The 20,981-nt window shown below is 39.6% G+C and overlaps 1 protein-coding gene across 3 annotated transcripts in view; it reads left to right on the top strand.

The window, feature by feature from the left end:
- LOC140186209 (beta-1,4-galactosyltransferase 5-like) overlaps nt 1–20,981 on the top strand; it is an 85,722-nt gene that overhangs the window by 35,811 nt on the left and 28,930 nt on the right. For 2 of the 3 annotated variants that reach the window (XM_072240202.1, XM_072240186.1), the window contains exons 2-3: nt 5,153–5,287; nt 16,284–16,397. In XM_072240202.1, coding sequence (XP_072096303.1) covers nt 5,170–5,287; nt 16,284–16,397 — 232 coding nt within the window. In that variant the 5' untranslated portion in view covers nt 5,153–5,169. The remainder of the gene's footprint in view (nt 1–5,152; nt 5,288–16,283; nt 16,398–20,981) is intronic. The other variant, XM_072240196.1, reaches the window with a different exon arrangement.

Consider the following 20,981-nt stretch of genomic DNA (forward strand, 5'->3'; position numbering starts at 1 on the left):
GCAGGCCAGGCAGCATCTCTAGGAAGAGGTACAGTCGACGTTTCAGGCTGAGAACCTGCAGATTTCCTCGTGTTTGCCTCAGCCCTTTACTTCCTTTATAAACAAACCAAAAGCAGTCACCTTTTACTGACTTCATTACATCAGACACCTTCACTTAAAGTCAACACAAAAACTCACAGGTAGAGTTTGTGAATTATGCAGAACATTTTCTATTTTGAACAATATGTGTCATCTGTCACCCATTGCATTACTCTACAAGCCAATAAGAGGGATGTAAAGATGCGAAAATGCAGTTCACTGTTGTTGAATCTGAAAGAAGAACGTTGAAAATGCCCAGTGGATAAGATGGTAATCTGACTTCATATTACAGATGGATAACTTCACCCAGAACCTGGCCAGAATACAAGCAGGAGAAATGATATTATCTGAAATTGTTGCTGTTCCCCAAGCTTGCATGGGAGGTCACAGATCTACAAGTTAGAGTTGGATGTAGAATTAATGCGACAAGCAGTAGTAAACTCTGATCATTGGTTTCCAAATGTAGAGAAAATGCACAGGAAGACTGGGAAAATACTTATGAATTGCTGCTTCACTTTGTTTACTGACTTTCGTTGCTCTCAATCTATTAACAAGTCATTTCCATAATTGGAATAGCTTGGATGACCCCTTGCCTCACCCTATCAAAGAGATTCCCTTTGTCCTATTCATCCCTACCCTGCAGATGGTCTAACCATGTTGCCCCTCTAACAATAGAGGTGCCAAGGCCTCTTCCATTCTTCCTCTGCTCAGAGATATTTTGCAGGATTTGAAAGGTGTAAATATTTAAAATTAATATTTAGACCACATTAAACATGTAGATTAACTTTCAGCATTGTTAACTTCAGTGTATTCCACTTATTTATGCTGCCAAGTTCTGGGCACAGAAGTTGAGAAGGGAGTGATGTTCAATATTGCTCACTGGTTCTTTATGGAATCAATGCCTAACTATCTCCTCAGTCTGTACACGTCTGAACCATTTGGATATTTTTGAAGTTATTAGTGGTCACTAAATGCAATTTTAGTCTTGTAGGAACAGTGATATATTGCCTGATAATTTTTAGCACAATTCAGTTATTAATACCATAATTTTCCTTTTACTTTACAGCCTTTCACTACAAGGAATAAAAATTTCTGCAGACATTGAATAAAACAAGTTTTGATTTGTGTTAAGTTTCTAGTTATCAATAGCGAGACGGATGATGTTTAGGGGCTGGATGGTCTGCCTTGTCATGATGTTTTGGTATGGGAAATTATTGTGTGGAGTTGCCCTTGTCCAGGCATGTGGACTCCATTCTGGTCATGCTCCTGATGTTCTTTGTCAATGGTAGAAACAGCTTAATTCAGGAGTGAATTTCCTACTGCAGCATTCTCAAATTCTGACCTGCCTTTGCTCAGATAGGTTTCTAATCTATCATGATACTAGAAGCCAACAATGAATTTGATACTTTACCCTAGAGGTAACTGGATGAAACCTGTTCAGAGGATGGTCTGTAAGTTGCAAAGTTACAAAATTGAAGATGGACTTCCAAATTTTTTCAACTGCTGGCAAATCCATTGTACATGTGTTAAACTGTGTTGTAATATAATTTACTTGCTTCCTGGGGAATCAAATTCTGAATAGTTAAAACAATTTCAGTAGTAGTGGCAAAGATAATAGTGGGAGGAGACTAAAACCCATCATTGTCCTGTAGCATCAACAAAATCAAAATATAGTGAGCAACATGTGCAGAACTTGATATATATGTGCAAAGTAGCCTGTTTCCTCACTCAGGAAACTGAAAAGTACTTCTTAAAAATTAGTTAACACTTGAATGACCTCTTTCAAAATTACAGGTATTAGAAATATAGAGCTAACTTTGTGATTTTTACCAGTCTGAATACAGATAATGAGCTCATTAGGGTGTGGCACATAATATAAAAATAGTAAACAAGGATGTTGACATCAAAAACATGTAATTTTGATATTTTTATGCTCAAAAGCTTAACTAGCAATGTAAGAAGCTATTTTATATACTGCATGTCTTAATTAGTGATATTAGCTAATGGAAAGGTTACTTGATCTTTTATTTTTGTTAATGTAAAGATTAAATTTAAAGTACTGCTTATTCACTAGAAAACTTGAATTTACTTGGTCATGCATTTGCTCTGAAAGGATATGGGGAAATAGCATTTTATTAAGTGCGATCGTGAACAATAGCCAGATCAGAAATGCCAGTCAAGTCAACTAGTTCCCAAAGAGAACTCTGATAGGCCAATCAGATAGTTCACTGCTGCGCAGCGATAGAAGACAAAACAGACACAAGGGTCGCTAGCCCCTGTACCCTAGAAACATACCTGAGTGGTGCGGCGGAGGTATGTGTTATGCATGACCTGATCTGAAAGCATCATGTTGACTCATAACAGATCGTGTTCATGGTGGAACAGCTTAGTCAAGGATGGGATGATCAGCACAGATGGACAAATTATACCTCCGCTACCCCTTGATTAGGAAAAATTGATGGAAATGCTTAAAGTGTGGGAATATTTATATTCAGTTACTGAATAAAAATGTAAATTTATTTGTTTAGAATTTGTTTATTGTCAATATTTTGGTGTACTACCTCAAGTTTACTATTTTCTAGAAATTTGATAAGTTGTATTATATGTGGAAAAAGAACATTTATAATTGTAAAGCAATGAGATGACACAAAGTCCTCAGGTCAGTCCACATTCTGATATTAAAGTTCTTAACTCAAATTGATATCTCTGTTGAAAATCTCTGTGCTCTGCATGGAATCTTTCACTTTCTCGTGATCTTCAAAAGTATTCCACATTGAGTAATAATTAAGAAATACAAATTGGTAGAAAAAATGCTTCGTCTAATAGTAGTTCATTTGTTTTCATACACAATTTTTGTTTCATTAACAGTAAGGTTTTACCTGATTACCACACTTGAAAATTTACAGAAGGTGTTTTAGCTTTTTGATACAACTCACTCCTGCCACGTGATAGATTTTAATCTGAAGTCATAAATTTTCAATTTTATTTTGTGAAATTTCCCACCAGCTTGAAAATGAGTCATATATGGTGATTAATTGTTGAGCATACATGGGGGAAAACTCTAATCATATCACAAGTTATATGCATCTTGTAATTTTTAATATGCACACGCACATATTATAAACACGGACATTGTTCAAGCTGAACCATTTGGAAACAATAAGTTGTTTATAACAGATTTAGCTCCTCTCCCTCAACCAGTTTATTTGTTAAACTCCAAGTGAGCTAATCAAGCTCGATCCATGAATTGTATTTTATTAAATTACCTTAGCCTGGTAAAAACCAGGAAGAATTGTAGACTCTGGATTAGAGAAATGCGAAAGCTGTCAAGGAAGATCAGAATGTAGTACTAATAATGAACTACTAAACTGCAGTAAGGGTTAAAGTTAACACTGTAATGGACAGACATTTTTAATAGATGGTATTGTGAAGGTGGCATACAAAATTCTGGTGAATGAAAAGGAATGTATATAAATCCAGTTAATCAATAGTGCTTAGCTTTCTATCTCACCTGTAGTTCTCGGCCTAGACTTATGTTTACTGTTTTAGCAAACTGACATATCCCTCAACATTAATTTAAGCTGCTTCTAAAGATCACCCTTGTACAGCACCAATCGAGGTAAAAGACTTACTATTTGAACAATCCAATTAATTGCACTCCACTAATTTTGCCCTAGTGCTGAAAATTTTCTCTTTTTCAGGTAAATATCCATTGAATCTCTCTGCAGTTATTTCTGACAGTGTTCTAGATTGTGATTTGCTGTTTATTTTTGAGATTTTTTTTAATTCTCTCCCTGAATATTTTGAGATTATTGTAAATCTCTAACCTCTGGTTACTGGCATGCCCCCCAGTGGAAACCCTTTATCTATACCAAAAATGCCAAGTTTTGACACCATTCTCTTCCTATGGTCCCAAAAAAATCCACTTTTGTTTTTCTTTTTACACCACTTAACCTTACTTCTGATGCTCAGAATCCAACAGCAGTCTGGCTGAGACTCGGCCAATGGTCTTTACCATAAGTTGTATTCATTATTTGTTTTACTGCATCAGTTTGTTTATGGAGTTGGGCAATGCATAATCTTTTAAGTGGATGTTATTTGTCAGAATGATGTTACAGGAAACTTAGAAACCTATTTCTCAAGTTTGAAGGTGTCAAAAACCGAATTCATTTGACCATATTTTCAATCATTATACAATCTTACCAGTCTAAAAACATGTATTACAATAAAAGTTATGTATATTTGATAAATATTCAGCTTTTCAAACATAAAGCATAATTAAACTCTTCTTGGGCTTCCAGCTGGGTACAGTTATCTATTATAACTGATGTTTCAATGACAAACTGCTGTTTTCATCAGGGAAGATAGCAGAGTTTATCATCGAAACGTCAGTTATAATCGTTACATGTACCTGGCTGGAAGCCCAAGGAGAGTTGAAATATTCGTCATATACACCGAGAAAGCACTATATGCTTGTTGAAAAAAAGATCATTACATTGTGACACCAGAGTCTATCAGCTACTTGGAGAAAGGCTATACTATTTTCATTTTAGGCTTGCAGTGTGAACTGTTAAGTGTAGTAAAAGAGGACCTTTGAGCCTCACTGCCAGTTCTGATCTGTTATGATTTTTTAAATCAGTCTTCTATCGATCTCCTCACAAAATGACCACAGATGGGAAGGCTGAGAGTGGTCAGATATATCATTGTTTTTTTTAAGCAGAATTGTGTAGTAATTTTACTGTATCTGAAGCCTCTTGAGCTACTTATCTGTATCTCTGCTTAGCAGCTCCAGATTGTCTCCTTTACTATCATGCAATTAGAACATGAAGTCTGTTTGGTAAAGTGAAGCTTTTCCCGTTCTCTGCAACTCATCAATCTGAGACCAGGAGTGTGATATCTGAATTTTGAATCTGCAACATCTGATTTTAAAAAAATTATTAACATTAGTGTTTGCATTTTCTGATTTATTTGATTAATTTAAAGATCGAGGATATTACTAAAGGTACTTGCTGATCACAGTAATTAGACTTCTGCAAACTGGAGCCTTTTTTCATTATTCCTTTTTCTTTTTCAGTAAATACTTATCTATTTATGGTGCAAGCCCAAGGCATCATGATTAGAGAGAGCGTGAAAACCATGGGATCCCAGATGTATGAGCAAGTGGTTCGTGGTACATATGCCAAGTTGAACAACAGTTTTAATGGTACAGGTATTTATACAGTTGCCATGGTAACATCCATTACATGAATACGTGTATTCTGTAAGTGCAGTGGCCATCGTTTTAACATATAACGTCAGATACTTGTGTATTCCTTTGCAGAATATTTCTACATGTATATTTTTAATCTCACCTTTGCAGCTTCTTGAATTTACATACAAATGCTATCAGGTAAAATGCATTTTCTGTGTCCATTTGGCACTGTTTCCATTTTTTACCTCTATTTTCACTTTCCCTGTTTAACCTTCTGCCATAATTCTTGTCTTTATTTTTTAAACCCTTGTGTGCTGTGCAATCTTAGATCCTTACCCTGAACCTTCAATAAACACTTAAATTTGTACTTTCTTGCTGTCACCTCAGGCTTCGCCGTATTTGAAAGTTCATAACTTTATATTGAGTGTCATCCATAAATATGACTCTCTTCCCTCTTTGCAATTCTCTTTACGAATAACGCCATCTCCTCTATTCTGTACTTGCTCCACACTAACCTTCTGGATGACGTATTGCTTTTTGCTATATTTTCCTTTTCACTTTTGTAGGCTATGAAGGTGGGAATTGTAGTGGGAGAATTGTCCTCTAAGGACATTGTAGATGGTTCTATATTTCAATGCAGTTTTCTAATAGTAGGACCACAAGACATAGGAACAGAATTATGCCATTCAGCCCTTCGAGTCTGCTCCACTATTCAATCGTGTCTGACTTATCTTTCCATTTTAACTCTGTTCTCCTGCATTCTCTCCACAATCTTTGACACCCTTGCTAATCAGGAGCCTACAATCTCCACCCTAAATATACCCAGTAACTTGGCCACCAGTTGTCCAAGGCAAGTACAGTATGTGTGCTGCTTGAAGTTTGAGGTAGCACTATTCCTCTGGCTTATACAGGGTCTTTCTGTATCTGCAATGCCTGGTGTAAATATTCTTTGTACCATCCCAAATAGTCCTGTCCTAGTTGAACTGGCCTGGGCCAGATGAAATTGTTGCATTTCTTCAAAGAGGCATGAAGCTTTGAATCCTTGAATCTTGTCTTCTACCTGGTGGTATCCTCTTGAGAAAGAGCTTGGGATTGAGTGTGCATTGCATAAGGAACTGTGAAAATTACAGGTCTGAATATTAGATGATGACATCATTTACTTTTCAAAGGTCCTTTCCTCATTTTCCACCAACTATTGTACACATTCCAATGCTTATCTCATTCCATTTGTGGTTGTCTTGTTAGTACATCACATGGTTCATTTGCTCGCTCCTCTGCTAACTTTTAACTGTGACTCCTATTCAGGAAAATGGAAATCTGCAATTTTGAATTTCGCTCTTGAATTTTGTTGTTTTATTGCAAAATGTTTTGTATTCATATTATACTTCTTTGTTGGATTCTTCCACTGCGTAAAATCTGCTGGTTGAATAACAATTAACAGCATAGGGTCAGGCCTTTGAGGCACAACAGTGTGCAAAACTAAGTAATCAAATGTCCAACTAAACTAATCCCTTCTGCTTACACAAGGTCCATATCCTTTCATTTCCTACAAATTAATGTGCCTAAGAGCCTCTTAAGTGCTTTTAACATATTTGCCTCCGCATTACTCCAGGCAGCATATTGCACCACTGTTTATCATAAAACATTTTGCCCTGCACATTTACTTTAAATGCATGCTCTCTGGTATTAGAAATTTCAGCCTTGGGAAAGAAGACACTGGCTGTCTACTCTATCTTTGCTTTTCATCTTATAAACCCCTATCAGGACTCACCTCAACCCCTTCTACTCCAGAAAAGAAAAACCAACCCAAGTCTGTCCAACATCTTATCTAATCAGTAATTAGAGAGCACACAGTCTCTAATCCAGGTAACGTCCTGGCCAGCCTCATCTATACCCTCTCTAAAGCCTTGTCATCGTTCTTATAATTTGATAACCAGTTATGAATGCACTACTCCAGGTGAGGCCTAACTAGAATTTTACAAAACTGCAATACAACTTTCCGATTCTTGAACTCAGTTCCTCGATTAATAAAAGCAAGCATGCTAATACTTTCTTTACTACCCTAACTACACGTGTAGCCACTTTCAGGGATAATACCCAATATTAGACCCCCAAATCCCTTTAAGAGTCCTGCCATTAACAATTCCTTTAAGGATCCTGTCTCTTTATATTTGATCTCCTAAAAAGCAACATTCACATTTGGCCAGGTTAAACTTCATCTGCATTCCTCTGCCCTTGTAGATCAGTTACAGATATCCCACAGTATCTTTTTCCAGTCTTTTACGGTATTCACAGTACCACCAATCTTCGTTCATTTTACTAACCCACCCATCTATATTTTTATCCAGGTCATTTATATATTATCACAAACAGCAGAGGTCCTAGAATGGACCCCTGCAGAACACTACTACTTAGAGACTTTCAACCACATTAAGTCCCATTGATCACTAACCTCTGCCTTCTATGGGCAAGCCATTTTTAAATCTGGACAGCCAATTCACCATGGATCCCATTGATCTTAATCTTCTGGATAAGCCTTACATTATCAAATGCCTTACTAAAATCCATGTAGACAACATCTGTTTCTCTTTCATTAGTCACTGTTCTCGCCTCAAAAACTCAAATCCTGTTAGTAACCTCATCATGCCCTGCACAAAACTGTGTCTGTACCTAATTAGGGAATGGATTTCCAAAAGCTCATAACTCTTTACCTGAAGAATCATCTCTAGTACCTTCCTTACCACTGCAGTAAGACTCATTCTATAGTTTCCAGGATTGCCCTATTTTTCTTCTTGAACATTGGATCATCGTTAGCCACTCAGCATTTCTTCGGGATCTTGCCTGTGGCTGGACTGGACATAAAGATATTGGTCAAGGCCACAGCAATCTTGTCTCTTCCTTCTCTCAATAACATGGGGTATTTCACATCGGGCCCTGGGGACTAACTGTTCTTTGAGCACTAACACTTCCTCCTTTATTGTGAATTGCCCTAACAAATGAGCATGCTCCACACTGATCTCCCTGTCCTCCATTTTCGACTCCTTAGTAAGTATGAGTACAAAGTACTCATTTGGGACCTCATCCACATCCTCCACCTTCAAGCAAATTTTCCTCTTTTATCCTTAAGTGATTCCATCTGCTCTCTAATTGTCTTCCTGCTTTAGATATATGTATAGAATACCTTAAGATTCTCTTTAATCCTACTTGCAAAGGATTTTTCATTGCCCCTCCTGGTTTTCTTGTTCCCTTCTGGAGTCCTTTTCTGAGATCTTTATAATCCTTAAATACTCTGGTTTTAGCTAAACCTTCCATACATTTCCTTTTCATTCTTGATTAAATACACCATCTCACTCAACATCCAAGGTTCCATTACCTTGCTGTCCTTGTCCTTCCTCCTTACTGAAACATACCTCCCCAGTTGGTCTTTAAACACCCTCCACATTTCAGATGTGGTCTGGCTCAAAAACAGCTGTTCCCAATTAACTCTTCCTAGTTCTTCAATACTCATGTAATTTGACTTGCTGTAATTTCATACTCTTGCTCCAATAGAGCACTCTCCCACAAGGTCTGTACTTATACTTATCTATTGCTATCTGAAAACCTAAGGAGTTGTGATCACTGTTCCCTGACTGTTCTCCCACTGAAATTGGTCAGATTCATTGTCAACCAGATCCAGTCTGGCCCCCTCTTATTGTACATCCACATATTGATTTCAGAAACCCTCCTTGATGCATGTAACAAATTCTGCCCTATCTCAGTTTCTTGTATTAGGGAAGTTGAAGTCACCATGACAACAACCTTGTTGTTTTATATCTTTCCCCAATCTGCCTGCATATCTGTTCCTCAATATCCTAGTGGCTTTTGGGGGTCCTGTAGGAAAATCCAGGAGTGATTGCATCCTTTTATTTCATTTCTACCTATATACATAGGTGAGCCCTCTATTACGTCCTATCTGAGTGCAGCTGTAATATTGTCCCTGATTAAGTGCAATTTTCCGCTGCTCCCTTCAGTAGGCAGCTGTCAATCCCAGGGGATCATGGATTTGCGCCTCTGGTGGACTGTGTCATCTCCCGGGCGCAAGCCTGGGTGGGAAGATTTGAAGAACCGGCTGTTGCCCATGCAGCAGGTTCCCCCTCTCCACGTCACTGATGTAGTCCAAGGGAAGGGCAAGCACCAATACAGCTTGGCACCAGTGTCGTCATAGAGGTTGCCAGAGTGAAGTTGTAAACAACATCAAACTGCCTTAAGGACCCCAACTCCAGATTTCTTCCTTGGGGTTTACTCCCAAGTCCTTTCCCATGGTGAGTATGGCCACAAGACAGCGGAGGTTTAAAATCAGAGTTTCCTTCTCCTAGGTGGGCTGCCATCCAAGGCTGACGAGCCCCACCTGCCCGAAGCAACTTATTTTGAGGTGCCAGTGGTCTGCCTTTGCACCTTATCAGTAGAAACAGTTCCGCCAGGCATAATAGCTAAGCATTGTGTGAAGGCCAAGAGTTGGACTTGGTTGTCAGAGGCTGAAAGAGTTAGATACCATTTGGAGCACTTTAAAGGTAGTGGGAGCTTATCTCCACTATTACCCCTAGCTATGACAACCTTAGGAAACCCCCAACACACACACATATAAATGGTGTTCCTCCAACCTGAGTTGGCCCCATCGCGACAATAGAGGAGGCCATGGATTGACATATTGGAATAGGAAGTGGAATTAGAATGGCTGGCTGCTGGGAGATCCTGCTTCTTCTGGCGGAAGAAGCCAGAATTTCCACCAAAAGAAGCAGGATCTCCCAGTGGCCACCCATTTTAATTCCACTCCCCATTCCCATTCCAATATGTTTATCCATGGCCTCCTCTACTGTCGCGATGAGGCCACATACGGGTTGGAGAAAACACACCTTGTATTTACCCAATTTCCCTCGAGATCAATAAGATATGTCTGTCTGTCTGTATTCCATCTGAGTAGCTAGCCTCCATACTGATGACATGAACATTGATTTCTCGAACTTCTGGTAATTTCCTCCCAACCCCCTTCACCATTCCCCATACTTTTCCCTCTCTCAACTTATCTCCTTGCATGCCCATCACCTCTCTCTGGTGCTCCTCCCCACTTTTCTTTCTTCCGTGGCCTTCTGCCCTCTCCTATCAGACTCCCCCTTCTCCAGCCCTGTATCTCTTTCATCAATCAAATTCCCAGCTCTTTACTTCATCTCTTGCCCTCCCGGTTTCACCTATCATATTGTGTTTATCTCTCCCCTCCCCCCACTGTTAAATCTACTCCTCTTTTTTTTCCTCAAGTCTTGCCGAAGGGTCTCAGCCCAAAACGTTGACTGTACTATTTTCCATAGTTGCTGCCTGTCCTGCTGAATTCCTCCAGCATTTCGTGTGCATTGCATTAAGAACCCTTCTTTGAAGTCTGAATGTTAATTACTGCTACTTGTAAAGAATCGTTAATAACTTCTCGAGTTAAGTCTTTCCACAATTGCTACATTTTGGCTTAATATCTTCTCTACAATTACTATAATCATGTTCTCCAGCACATCTACAACACCGTCTTTTTTATCCCTACACACAGCTGGCACATGACCAAACTTCTGGCATTGCAAACATTTGAGGGGGTGGCACATAGATTCAAATCATATAACTTATGACCTAAATTAACCCGATTCAGTGACTTTTTTTTCCCCATCAAATTAAATAACACCAATAGCCTACTTGCTTTTACTCCACCATGAAACCCTTTTAAACATTTAGCATCAACAACTTTTCCCCCGACTAAATAATTTTTAACTTGGTCCATGGATGCATCCAGAGGCACTCCTGTGACAATCCCTGTGACCCCCCCCCGCTCAAAGCCACTGTTATTCAATGTAATTTCTTGTTGTTTTCCTTTCTCCCAAAGCTTTTAAACCTAAAGCTTTTTCGTATTGCTTATGATCTTTACAAAACACTAAGAGTGCCCATCTCTTAAAGGACTTGCACACACAATATCTCTTAATGCTTTTTTTCGAATTCTTAGATAAGCAAATTGGATTGATATCAGAAATCAGAATCAGGTTTATTATCACCAGCATGTGTCGTGAAATTTGTTAACTTAGCAGCAGCAGTTCAATGCAATACAGAATATAGAAGAAGAAGAAAAAAAATAAATAAATTACAGTATACATATATTGAATAGATTTAAATCGTGCAAAAAGAACAAATAATATTAAAAAAGGTGAAATAGTGATCACGGCTTCAATGTCCATTTAGGAATCCGATGGTAGAGGGGAAGAAGCTGTTCCTGAATCACTGAGTGTGTGCCTTCAGGCTTCTGTACCTCCTACCTGATGGTAACAGTGAGAAAAGGGCATTCCCTGGGTGCAGGAGGCCCTTAATAATGGACGCTGCCTTTCTGAGACACCGCTGTCTGAAGATGTTCTGGGTACTTTGTAGGCTAGTACCCAAGATGGAGCTGACTAGATTTATAACCCTCTGTAGCTTTTGGTCCTGTGCAGTTGCCCCCCCAATACCACCAATACCAGATAGTGATGCAGCCTGTCAGAATGCTCTCTACAGTAGATCTGTAAAAGTTTTTGTTGATATACCAAATCGCTTCAAGCTCCTACTGAAGTATAGTCGCTGTCTTGCCTTCTTTACAACTGCATCGATATGTTGGGACCAGGTTAGCTCCTCAGAGATCCTGGCACCCAGGAACTTGAAACTGCTCACCCTCTCCACTTCTGATCCCTCTGAAGGTTGGTATGTGTTCCTTCGTCTTACCCTTCCTGAAGTCCACAATCAGCTCTTTTGTCTTACTGACGTTGAGTACAAGGTTGTTGCTGTGACACCAATCCACTAGTTGGCATATCTCGCTCCTGTACACCCTCTTGTCTCTATCTGAGATTCTACCAACAATGGTTGTATGTATCATCAGCAAATTTACAGATGGTATTTGAGCTATGCCTAGCCACACAGTCCTTGGTAAAGAGAGAGTAGAGCAGTGGGCTAAGCACACCCCCTGAGGTGCACCAGTGTTGATTGTCAGTGAGGTGGAGATGTTGTCACTAATCCACACAGATTGTGGTCTTCTAGTTAGGATGTCAAGGATCCAGTTGCAGGGGGAGGTACTGAGGCCCAGGTTCTGCAACTTCTCAATCAGGATTGTGGGAATGATGGTATTAAATGCTGAGCTGTAGTCGATGAACAACATCCTGACATAGCTGTTTGTACTGTCCAGGTGGTCCAAGGCCATGTGAAGAGCCATTGAGATTGCAAACACAAAATAATCTGCAGAAGCTGGGGTCAAACACTGACCAACACGCTGGAGGAACTCAGTATCTGCTGTTGACCTATTGTGGCAATAGGCAAATTGCAATGGGTCTGGGTCCTTGTTGAGGCAGGAGTTCAGTCTAGTCATAACCAACCTCTCAAAGCATCTCATCACTCTGTCTGTATACAAGCCCTTTAAATGCCTCTACATTCGCTGTTTCTTTTTCCATTTTCCAGAAACTTGCCATTTGCCTTCCTCTCACCTTAAATGCATTCCCTCTAGTATTTGGCATCTTGACTCATGGAGCCTGTCTACTCTATACCTCACAACTTTATAAAATTTTATCACCTCCCCTCAGTCTCTGCCACTCAGAAGAAGAAAAACATAAGTTTTGTCCAACCCTTCCTTCTAACACATGCCCTCTAATCCAGACAACTTCCAGATAGACCCCTTTTATTTTCATTTGATTTATTTTGTGATACAGTGCAGAGTAGGCCTTTCTGGTCCTTCAAGCCAGGCACCCCCAGCAACCCTACAAGCCTGATTAACTTAACCTATTCACTGCACAGTTTACAATGACTAGTTAACCTACCGGATACATTATTGGACACTGAATTCAATGTCTAAACTAAAAAAAGGCAGGCATATTGTATGTCTTCTTTACTGTGCAGCCACTTTCAGGGAGCTATGGACCTGGGATCCCAAAATCCTTCTCTACTGTTAAGGATCCTGGTATTAACTGTGTGCTTTTCCTTCACATTTGATCTCCCAAAGAGCTATTGGATTAAAGTCCATTTGCCACTTTTCCGTATCTAAAACTGATCTATACCCCATTGTATATTTTAACAATTTTCTACGCTAGAATCTTCTTCTTAGAATCCCTCCAATTCTTTGATGTGATTTACCTTACCTTACACTTTGTATCTGCTTTTACTAAATTGCATCTAAGTTTAGTAAACATGATATTCATGAAACAAAGCATCATAGAATCATATAACATAAAAACAAACTCTTTCGGCCCACCTCAGCCAGGCCGCCTGTCATACTGATATATGCTAATCCTATTTGCTCCTTATATCTGTTTTCCTTTTTGCTTTTTCATGAATCCATGAATCTGTCTAAATGACTTTCAAATGTTGTATTTGTATTTGCCTTTACCACCACCTCTGGTAGCTTATTCCAGATAACCTCTCCCCTCAGGTGTCCTTCAAATCGCTCCTGTTTCACCTTAAATTAAACCTGTCACCTCAGTCTAGGCTCCTCTGCTCTGGGAAAAGGATTCTGATTATCTACCACATCTATAATTTTATAGCCTGCTACATGGTTACTTCTTGGTCTCCCACATTCCAGTGAGATCAATCATTTCCTATAGCTTTAGCCTTCCAACCCAGGCAACATCCCGGTGAATTTCTTCTGCCTAATCTCTACTGATACCATATCTCTCCCATGGTGTGGTGATCAGAACTACACTTACTGTACTCCAAGTAGATTCTGACAAATTATTTATTCAGCTATGACACAATGGCCTAACCCTTAATCTTAATGCCTCGGCTTATGAAAGCCTTTAGTGACCGCCTTGCTATCCTCAGTATCCAAAAATAACATTTATATATTAGAAATGTAAGTAGCCAAAATGAACAGTTGCTCTTTTTGTATGGAATGAGGTCATAATACATCAGCAACATAACTCTGAAGGTAGTCAACCCAATGATAGAGTATATATGTACAAGTGAGCATGCCAACAAATGTATCTGCCTGGGGTTTAATTATAGCCTGTATCCTTTTTTTTTGTGTAGCAATGTAGAAGTTTTTAACCTTTTGTACTGGGCAATTTCATATAACAATTATCTACTTGTATCAACTGAAAAATTTATTTTGTATTTCATTTAACCTCTCACATGCTAAAGTATCCTTAACCGCCTTACAGGCGGATTGTAAATGTTACCAAATTATAGATTGCAATGCTAGAATGTGAAGTGACAGATATTGAGGGAACTCATCAAAGAAGAGGAGAAAATTATATGTAGAGAAGACATTCTAAAATATGTGTCCTTAGTAGTGACAATTGACACGAACTATGAGACAGATATTCAAGATACTCTGAATACTTTGAGCCTCAGGAGATTTAAAATGGTTGGCATAAAGCCTATCTCCAAATTTTAAAATGCACTTCTTGCCCTAGCCACATACTGTCAGTGATGCAAGCAATGTGGAACAATCTCTGTGCAAGTTAGCATTTGGGATATCTTGTATAATGTACAGTTTACATAGGGCAGCATGAGAACCAATCCAGGAGTCAACCTGAATGCAAGATGGTAGGAGTTGTAGCAGCAAAAAAAAGGTTCAGATTGCAGTGGAATTAGATAGTAATTTTTGTTTGGTTGAAAGATCATCTTTGAGTTGACAGTGATGCTGAGGCCAAAATAAACAGAGTCAGCCTCCCAGCTATCAGTGGTCAACAGAGGATTATTTGAAGTTCCCTGGTTATGAAAAATCTAATTCATTGAGTCATATTTTATACATTTCTTTTAAAAGTAGGTTTCTCTTCAATATTTTGTGTTTGGGATATTTTTGTACCAACCTGTAGAATTTAATACATTCTTTTATTCCGTAGTTATTTGTAATTCTTTTGTTTTAAAGTGTATATTGAATTGTCCAATTTGGATCTGATCCCTTGTTATCTGTCATTGAATTTCTTTTGTATTGTTGAATGCTACAAAGGGGAACTTTGGTCAGAAACGGGTACAGGCTTATCAAATCGTTTGAGTAGGTTAGCAGTTATAAAAACAATTGGCCTTTTTATCCAAAGTTGTTTATAGGCATGATAAACCAATGCTTTATTAACTTTTTGCTGATTTGAATCCTGACTGGCAGTTGTGCTTAACAAAATAGATAGGGAACATAAAGGTTGGCTTTGACCTCTCAGTCCCATGAATAGAGACCACCATTCAGTTACGTCACAGATTATCTATGCCTCAAATCAGTTCACCTGGCCTTCATCCATATCTTTTGAAAATGCTAAAAATATGTATTGATATGTGTTGAAACCTTTAGCTGATATTTAGTTGGAGTGCTGTACCAGATTTCTATGAGCAAGTATATAAACTGCTTCCCAGTTGCATTCCTGATTTTCCTGCCGCAAACTTTATGATGTACTCTGGTTTCTATTACAAAAGAAAAAGGGTTATATTTACCTTCCCTATCAATCTCTTTATTCATATTTAAACACTCTACCGTGCTTAGATTTTCACTCAACAAAATAGAAGCCAAGGTCATGCAACACCCAGTATTACCCAAATGAGCCTGCAGAATCTCCATTTTAGTCACTTGATGTGGTGTCCAAACTAGATCAGGGTTTAACAGATGCTCTGTACAAATTAAGTAAATTTCCACTCTGGTATTGTACACCTTGGTTGCTTTATGTCGTGTGGTTTTAGGTAATTTGTAAATGAACATGCATCTCATTACCACATTGACCTCTAGGTTCCCATACATATATTTGAATCTAAATTGATTTTTGTATTTCCTGAGTTTTAACTTCAATTTCCACTGTTTGGCCACTCAATAGCTTGCCTGTCTTAATCTCCTTGTGATGTCCCTTCTTTACTTCAGCAAGATTTTTTGAAGGAAAGAGGCCTATTTTTTTTTAATTAGCATCATTGGTTGCAAAAATTTTAAAAGCTGGAATTTTAAAATGTCAGAATGGCATGTATGTGTGACAACCTTTTTTGCAATGCATTTGCTAAAATGTTCTCATTTCCTTCTCAGACTATCCAGATGACTTGAATCATAATGAAACATATCTGCAAACCACAGCATTTGTTCCTGAAGGCTTTACCTATCATGCAAATCTTGAATGTCCTGAAAGACTTCCTTCTATGAGTAAGTATATCTCGGGTCAAATTTCTGTAAATTATTCAGGGAAACCTAAAGTACTTTTTTGTTTGATATTTGAGCTAGATTTTTCATTCATTCAATTTTTCCATCATTCTAGAATGAATTAAGAAGATACAGAATATGCAAATCAATCTTTATATTAGATATAATACTAAGCCAGGAACTTAACCGTTGTTTTTCCCATTGGTTGTGTAACCTGTGAAATGAAAATTATGAACATATGTGCCGCTGGGCCCCTGGCCCCTTCTCCTACCACCACTCTCCACCCCGGTACAGTCAGGCTCCCCTGTCACCTCTTGGGTTCTCAGAGCCTCCATCTTCCTGCCTTCCTAACTTCCCTGAATACCCCAACCTTTTCCTTTCCTCTGATACTACCCACTCTCCTCCCCTCTCTGATCCCTGTTCTAAACCTTGCCATGTCTTTACTAGTCGTTCTGATCTTCCCCTCTCTGAGGCAGAACATTCTGTCCTCAACAAAGGCCTTAACTTTGTCCCCTTCGCCTGCACCTCAGTGAATTGGGTGCCTGCCATGATTATGAGCTCTTTTTCTGTTGCCTTTGTCTCCAAGTCAACTTGTTGGACAGGAATTCCTCACCCTATACTGATGACTCCCTCCTCTGTAATCTCCAGTGTTTCTCCTCTACAAATGCTCCTGCCTGATCTAGAACCTTCCATCTCTTCTTGTCAATGAGACACCCACTGGTTCAACTTCAGCATTCCTCACTCCTGCTTGAACCTTACCCCTAGTGAACGCACTGTCCATGCTCTCCACGTCAATCCTAACCTTACCATCAAACCCACAGATGAGGAGGGTGCTGTTGTAGTGTGACGGACAGACCTCCACCTTGCTGAGGCCAGGAGGCAGCCCTCAGACACCTCCTCTTACTTGCCCCTTGTAAAGGAGCCCAATCCAATACCATCACTAACCTCATCAATTCTAGAGAACTCTCATTCACTGCTACCAAACTCATTATTCCCTTGCCCGACACTACTTGTCTATACCTTCTACCCAAGATCCACAGACCTGACTATCTGGATAAGCCCATTTTCTCTGTGTGCTCATGCCCAACTGAACTTGTGTCCACAGACTGTACCGCAAATCCATTCTATCCCCCTTGGTTCAGTCCCTTCCCACCTATATATCTGTCACACTTCACATGCTTTCAGTCTCCTCAACAACCTTCCTGGCCCTGACACCTCATCTTCACCATGGTTGTCCAGTCCCTGTGCACTTCTATTCCGCCATTAAGAAGGCCTTAAAACACAACTTCTTTCTCAGTAAAAGACCCAACCAGTTCCTCTCTATTACCATCCTTCTCCATTTGGCAGAACTGGTCCTCACCCTCAACAATTTCTTCTTTGTCTCCTCCCACTTTCTACAGATTTGGGGTAACCATGGGCCCCATCTATGCCCGACCTTTCACTGGCTATATAGAACAGTTCTTATTCCAAGCCTTCAACAGTAATGCTTCCCAACTCACCCTGTGCTGCACTGATATTGCATTGGTGCTGCTTCATGCACCCTTGCTGAGCTTGTCAATTTCATCAACTTTGCCTGGAAATTTAAACCATCTACTGGCAACTTTTATAAGCTGACTGATTTCCACGCTATCTTGACTATACATTTTCCCACCCTGTCTCCTATATATATAAAAAAAATTCCTTTGTCTTTGTCACATCTGTCCCCAGGATAAAGCTTTCCCTTCCAGGGCATCAGAGAAGTCCTCCTCCTTCACAGAACAGGCTTTCCCTTTCTCCACCATTGATGCTGCCCTCACCCATATCGCCTCAATTTCCCGGACATCCGCGCTCACTCCATCTTCCCACTGCCTTAACAGGGATGGAATTCTTGTACCCACCAACCACCCCATGAGTCTCCACATCCAACACATCACACTCTGCAATTTTCACTATCTTCATTGGGATCCTACCACCAAACAATCTTTACCTTCCACTCCAATCTCTGCTTTCCATAGGGATTGCCCCAACCCCAAGATTCCCTTCTCCATTTGTCCCTCCTCTGCACTAATCTCCTTCCTGACACGTATCCCTGCAAGCGACAGAAATGCTACACCTGCCTATTCACCTTCTCTTTTATCTACATTCCTGGCTTCAAACAATCTGTCTAGGTGAAGCAACACTTCACCTGCAAATCTACTGGGGTCATCTATTGTATCCGGTGCTTCCAATGTGGCCTCCTGTATGTCGGTGAGACCCGACATAAATTGCGGGACCGTATCGCACACCTCTGCACCATTTGCCAAAAGTGGAATTTCCGGGTAGCCAACCATTAATTTCCTATCACATTCCAGTTCCAACGTGGTCCATGACCTCCTCTTTTGGCACAGTGAGGCCCACTCTGGCCTTGTGCTTTATTTCCTTATTGGACAATCACCTTCCCCTGGCGCCCCTCCTTGTTCCTTTCCTCCCATGTTCCACTCTCCTCTCCTATCAGATTCCTTCCTCTCCAGCCTTTTACCTTTCCCACCCACCTGGCTTCACAATTAACCTTCTAACTGGTTCTCCTTCCCCTCTCCCCACCTCTTCATTCTGGTCTTCCGCCGGAATAGTCTGCCTCCCTCTTTTCCAGTCCTGAAAAGGTTCTCTGACCGAAACATCAACTGTTTATTCATTTTCATAAAAGCTGCCTGACCTGACTTCCTCCAGCATTTTGTGTGTGTGGCTCTGGAGTTTGAGCATCTCTTGTGTTCGTGATAAGTACATGTGGTTCTCTTTGAGGTATTCTGAGCTTTCATTAGATGACATTGTATTTTGTGTTTAATCAGCACTGCAGGAAGAGATCTATCTTTGTGGCTTTGGTGGTTTCAAGCAACTTCATGCTGTGGCTTTTTAATCAAGATCTGGCCAAGACACCAGGAAATTCTAAACTGAGTAACATGTACAAATTTTTTCACATGGTATCTACTTCAAATGGTCTGGGGGTGAGGGTGGGTGCAGTACTTGAATTGTTGTGTAAATGAGGTGTTGAAGCAGATGAAGCCAAGTTGGAAGGCATGATTTCTGTATACTGGTTTTCTATGATTTTATTCTGAAAGTACACAAATATTTAATAATTTCCATCTCAAAAAATACTGTTTCAAATTTTTCTTGGCACTGGTGATTAACCTTCTGTTTGCCCATATTACTTTGATCTGAAATCAGCTGATTCCATTTGTATCTTTGTGCATCTATCTTACACCTCATGGACTGGTAATGCTTTGTATTGTCAGTGAGCTTGGTTGCTGACGGTTTAAACTATTCATGTAGATTTTAAGTGGTTGTAAATGTACCATGAGATATCTCACTGGTCACAAACTAACACTTAAAAGTAGTTCAGTTTACTCCTTTTATCTATTGTATTTTGATCTATTATGTGATATCTTAAATATCTTTTTAAAAATCTGTAAATATCCTACAGGCTCTCCTTTGTTTCCCAAACATTTTGACCTATGATCTTGAAAGAGCTGTTGGTCACAAGTTTATAGGGTGCCACATTAGTGGTTTTCATAAGACGATTGCAGTGCCAGTGACCTGGGTTTAATTTTGCCATTGTCTAAAAGGAATTTATACGTTCGCGTCTTGACCATGTGGGTATCCTCAGGGTGCTCCACTTTTCAATTAACCTTCTGTGGGTTAGCAGGTTAATTGGAAACATTGCTGTAATCGGGCTGCACAGGTTTGTTGGCCTTGAAGGGCCTGTTACTCTGCTTTATCTCTTTAAAATAAAATTGAAGAAATGGATGACTGCACTGAATACAGTTGATGGAGCGAGTGGGTGTTGACAGTGATGGGTGTACAGACTTCTTTGTCCTGTATAGTGTTATTCCTCTCGAAGCTGCACTCAACCAGGTAATTGGAAAGTAATCTGTCACACTCCTAGTCTGCATTGTAGATGCTGAAAGACTCAGGGAGTCGAGAGGTGTGTTGCCAACTGTAAAATGCCTAGTTTCTGTATGTTCCTGTTCCAAATAAGGCTTTAGTTTAAATCTCTAAGATGTTGATGGTATGTCTTGATGAGGATAATGCAGTAATTTTGCAAATTTTTTTTCTTAGTGATTTAATGTCAAAATCTGTACTGTATGAGAGAAAGCTTACTTGGGCTTTCTCCCTAACCCTTTACCAACAGCAAGGGCCTTAAGGTCAGGAGATACCAGTGATGTGTTACCGTGACAATTCCTGGATAACTATTGCAGCAACCATATGCCAACAAAGCATCAACTGAACCCCAAATCTGAAGGCAAAGACAAGAATCACGTGGGCTGCCACGCATTGTTAGTGTTGAGCTGCTTGGGTTTTGTTATATCTGCACTCAGAGCCAAGTTTCCCACATTCTCTACCACTACCCAAGTTGAAATTTGTAAGTGGTGAGTTTTAATGGGTTTGTAACTATTTTACTTTGGCTGAGTCCTTAAATCTGGTTCTGATTAGAGGTCCCTCATTTGTTAACAGGGTAGTCATGGCATAGAATGGAAATGCTATGCTGTTCTCTTTTACTCAAATTTGTTATTTCATATCTTTTATGTACCACAAATATTGCCTGCAGCTTTTCATGTTTTAGGAACTGCAAAG

Source organism: Mobula birostris, chromosome 2 (assembly GCF_030028105.1).
Source record: "Mobula birostris isolate sMobBir1 chromosome 2, sMobBir1.hap1, whole genome shotgun sequence".
NCBI classification, from domain to species: domain Eukaryota; kingdom Metazoa; phylum Chordata; class Chondrichthyes; order Myliobatiformes; family Myliobatidae; genus Mobula; species Mobula birostris.